This window comes from Cephus cinctus, unplaced genomic scaffold, assembly GCF_000341935.2.
Source record: "Cephus cinctus unplaced genomic scaffold, Ccin1 Ccin1_scaffold1289, whole genome shotgun sequence".
Taxonomy (NCBI): domain Eukaryota; kingdom Metazoa; phylum Arthropoda; class Insecta; order Hymenoptera; family Cephidae; genus Cephus; species Cephus cinctus.
The window spans coordinates 30,165-34,972 of NW_014333723.1; the positions used below are offsets into that span (position 1 = coordinate 30,165).

A 4,808-nucleotide genomic window follows, 5' to 3' on the forward strand; every position below is an offset into this window, starting at 1 on the left:
CCCCCCCCCCCGCATTCGATTGGCGTCGTTTGGCTATTTGAACGTGAAGGTAGCAGCGATCGATATACCTCGAGCATTGTTTCTCGATAAACCGTACGTCGCTTCCAGGAAATAGCGATCGATAAGATCGACGTAGAATCGATAGGAGTGATTTGAAAGGGAACAAAAAAAAATTGCAATAAAATATTATACCAAACGAAAAGAGATATCGACACTTCCGTCAGCAGTATATATTACTAATAGCCGACGACTATGGCATTTCCCAATGGGTCGCTGGGAATCAGGCAAGGGCCGTACTGACGATTACAAAGTATGAACGTTTTACGCTAGAGTCGCTTCGACGTAACTCTGCGTGGTTAAAAGAAAAATTCGTCGCGGATGAACTTACTCGATATTTTGAATGTCAAAAAAATAGTTTTCAGGGACATCGACCAATTTCGCAAATATCCGGGGCAGGCGTGTACCTTGACTTCGGCTGTGTAAGCGTGTTGCGAGGGGATTTAAAAAAAAAAACAATTATTCCTCGGATATCTAAGATCTCATGACGATTTCAAGATGGAAGTTTCCAGAGTCAAAAAGAGCACGAGGGAAATTACAAGTGTTGAGGCATTGGTAGACGATTGGGTACAGGGAGGAGATAAAAAGAGAAGGATAAAGAATGAAAGAGAGAGAGAGAGAGAGAGAGAGAGAGAGAGAGAGAGAGAGAGAACTCAACGAGGGCCTCTCCGTTACAAAATCCCGGTGGCGTAACGTTTTGCTTATTCACGTTCGATTATACAATCCGGCACACTTTTACTCGGGTCGCTGCTGACTCTGTGTGCTATCCCGCTATTGTACAAGCGATACATCAAGAGTGCCGGTTCTCTTACCGTACAGAGTAATAATGGCGTTCGAATGCCTATATAGTATGAGAGAGAGAGAGAGAGAGAGAGAGAGAGAGAGAGACGCCATATTGAAACTAGAATGCGCGAGGATCGCGGTATCCTTTGTTGTTGTTGTTGCTTTTTTCTTCTTCTTCCCTTGTGAATCCCCCTCCGAAGTTGCACGCAGAAACAGGACCCCCAGCATCCAGAAACAGCCTGACATGAGGTCCCGTTCGAAATCGCGCGACGCTAACGGAATGAATGGCGGCCTCCGATCAACGGTCTCGCATGCACGACCGAGCGACTGGGCGACCGGGCGACCGAGTGCGCCGCGACGGGTGCAGGAAGTAAATCTAGGACGCTGTGGCGAAGCGGCTACAAACTGGGTCACGAGCGAACGTTCGCGTTCGTCGACGAATGCCTGTCAAGTGACATTATATATATATATATATATATATATATATATCATTTTCGCTAAATATCACTTTTTCCCTGATTCGTCCGGTCTTTGATTAACAATAATTATTCATTTAAACGTTGGCAGTACTACTTGAAAATCGCCCTAACGATCTTCCCCGTCGTGTTTTTCCAGTCATTTTCTCTCTCCTGGCACTTTCACTGTACGCACAGAGCGCCATGAATTTTTGATCAACGCGTTCCTCATTTCGCTCGTTAGCGTATCTCGTTACGGGGAAACAGCGAAGAACGTTTTCTAGGGAATTTGAAAAGAAAAAAAAAAATAATAATTTATAGAAATTTCGAAACTCACGTGTTGGCGGTTGACGGTAGTGCAGATGCTGGAGACTCTGCGCTTGATGATGGTGGTGATGGGGCGGACCCATTGCTGGACCCATACCGTGGCTGCTGTGCTGATGATGCGGAGAGCTACCTCTGTGCGGATGATACTGAGAGGGATGATGCTGATGAGCGTGATAGGAGGGTGGCAAAAATCCTGCCGTTGAAGGGTAGACGCCAGGACTGTGACAGGCTGACCTGCCGAGTGCTGATTTAGAAAAAAAAAAATCAATTTCAATTTTTTTCTCATGTTACCAAAAAGGTCATTCAAACGCAGAAATTATCATGGCTTGTTTCGCTCTTTTTTCAAAATCTTATTCCTATCGTTTTTTAATCATAAATAATAATAATAGTCGGCACTTACTCGTCGTCAGATGAGAATGATGGGACGCAAGACTGGGCTGAAGGGATGAATTGGGGTTGAGCCTCGCCTTCAGGAGCAGATTCGCATCCTCGTTAGCCCCGGAGGAAGTACTGGACTCTACGTCGCTAACGCCACTATCGGCAGGACTGGCAGGCAGCGAACCACCGCCTGAAAACAGAAATTAAAAATGTCCTGAGTACGGTGATAAGAAACATGTGTATAATTTCTGAAAAAAAAAAAAAAATTTACAAATATTTCCAGTAACCCAACGGACACCTAGCTCGGTGGTAAAACAGTGAATTTCAGTGACAGAGCAAAAAAAGCAGATACCTATTGGATTGCCGAAAAGGCCGAAGTTACCGCACAAAAGTGAAGGTGAACAAAGATAAGAATCGGACTCGTGATTAACCAAAGTAAATAATTTCGTGTATCGTCAATTAAACGAATCTTCGTGAAAGGGGCATCGGAAGGTGAGTGCACTGGGTACGAGGAATCACGTAGCTTCCCACGGTTTTGAGATCCAGTCCCGGTGAACCAGGTCCCCCCCTGGACCAGTCTAAACATTTTCATTATGAATAACCCGGGATACAAGTATCAGCCAACAAAGGAAGTCGAAGTGGAACCGTACCTGGGGTACTGGTGGTAGCCATGGCAGTGGTAGTGTAGGGTGGCTGACCAAGCTGGGGGTGGCTAGCTAAATGTCGACCGTAACTACTTTGAACCCCCAACGCACTTTGCTGAGGATGCTGCGAGAGGATCCCGTGAAGAAGACGAGTTCCTGTGGTGGATCCTGGTTCGGCCTTGATCGTGGCCAATCCCAGATCCTCCTTCTCACCCGTGTCATGTGGCTGTACCTCCCTGGTATCCACTGAAATTGAAAAAAAAGTTCCATCATCATAAACGTCATCAGGTATCAAAGAAGGATCCACTTCCGCTCGCAGTAAAAGGAAATTGCACAGTTAGAAAACCCAAGTGACTAATGAGATCGTAGAAGGTAAAATCAATAGGTGGGACACCGCAATGAAAAAAAAAAAAAAAATAAAAAAAATAAAATAAAAAAAAATACATAAAGATGGAGTTCTCGGCCGACCAAGTTGAAACATAACCATGTGCCAGAGAGGAAGTGAAAGCCCCGTGCTATAGTCTCTCCTTGACCCACTGCAACGTTTCTACCTTCCTTTCAGGCACCTTACGCCAAGCGAGCCGTCGACTTCATTAAGCAATTTCATCCTAGGGACTTTTATACGCGTAACCCCAGAGTTGGTATCTGGGTGGAAAAAAAAAGTCCCTAGAACAAAAGATCCGATCAGAAAGTGACCAAACGCCTATGCAAACCCATATAATACGTCATTCGAGAGTTTCTATGAAAAAAATATTTTTCTTCAGGGTACCCAACCTGACGAACACTTAAGGATCAGCAAGAAGGGGACTCTCATGGAATTCCTATCTGTACAGGAAACCGCTGAACGGTATAGGAGATTCTCGTTAAGGGTATCGATCGAATCGAACCTAGACCTAAACTTAACCCAACCCGAGACCAGGATTAGTCGAGTTTGCCTGACGTAGAGGGAATTGGGATCCACAGGCCCTGATTTAATCCTCAGTCAAGGCAGGTGAGTGAGATGGAAGTCTAAGACAGACAAAGGATTGGGGGTGGCAGAGGAGGTGGTTGACGAACAAGGAGGGACCAGGGTGCTTGTACCTGGTAACAAGATATACAAAAATAAAGGTTGAGCTTGGGTATTGACGTAGATACCAAAATGGGTAATGATGAACTGGATACAGGATGGAGAACAAATTGGTATCCTTCTGGCTGATGATGAGGAAGTAGGGACCACTTTAATAGTTAACGTGCTCCACGTCCTTGGCACGCGCATTACGTAAACTTACCCTCTGAAATTCCTCGCCCACCCGCAGATTATGAACTCCTACCTTTTCCAAGACGGTTAGGGATCCTTGAGGAACCTTCCTATCCACTTTGTTTTACCTTATCCCACCCTTCGCCAGCCCCGACCTTATCCCTCTGCCTGAGCTTCCCAGCTCCATCCGGCGGTTTTCGAAGCCGCCAACCAGAGGCAGTGGCCTTATCAAAAATCATTTGGCTGCCAATAACGCGCAGCATCCAACCAGCAGGGAGATACCGAGCGAAAAAGGAGCGGTAGAAAATATTTCAAAGTATTAAAAAAAAAAAAAAAGGATCAAACACCGAAAGACCCAAGGTCAGATATCACGGCGCAACACGGTGGCTGATAAGAATCGAGAAATAATAATAATGTTATCGCGTTAGCGTTGACCTTGATTGGCCTTGAAAGAAAGAAAGAAATAAAAAGACAAGACACTCGTGACGAGCGTCACCCTCCTGGCTCGATATCCAATGACCGAGAAGACTTCCGGAAGAGACACCGGGCGCGGGGTTAAGGGTGGTTAGTATCGGGGCGAAGGGTGCGTCTAGGCGCATCGACCGACGCCCGGCGTCCGCGCCTCCGTAATGGCGCTGGTGCTCGAGGAATTTTTACGGTCCTTACTTCCTCCGCGTCACTTCCTGTAATTCGGACGGCGCAGCAGCGGCGGCTGCCTAAATCGCCCAACTTCCGTCATATTAAAATACGGGAAGACGAGGGAGGGGGGGAAGGGGGTGGTACGAGCCTATCAGTCTCGACAGCGAATTCCTTGAAAAACTGTGGTCGGTAACGAGGTCGAGGGTGAAATTCAAGGTAGACAAAGGAGCCGAGGAACATCAAGGACTCTTGTTCAGAGGGCGAGGGTGGAAATGTGGGGAAGGGGGA

The 4,808-nt window shown here is 46.5% G+C and overlaps 1 protein-coding gene across 14 annotated transcripts in view; it reads right to left on the reverse strand.

The window, feature by feature from the left end:
• Positions 1-4,808, reverse strand: part of LOC107272798 (ecdysone-induced protein 74EF) — an 81,309-nt gene that overhangs the window by 13,412 nt on the left and 63,089 nt on the right. For all 14 annotated transcript variants that reach the window (XM_025090095.1, XM_025090102.1, XM_025090101.1 and 11 more), the window contains 3 exons: positions 2,651-2,890; positions 2,023-2,190; positions 1,633-1,866 (listed from right to left, as the gene is read on the reverse strand). In XM_025090095.1, coding sequence (XP_024945863.1) covers positions 1,633-1,866; positions 2,023-2,190; positions 2,651-2,890 — 642 coding nt within the window. The remainder of the gene's footprint in view (positions 1-1,632; positions 1,867-2,022; positions 2,191-2,650; positions 2,891-4,808) is intronic.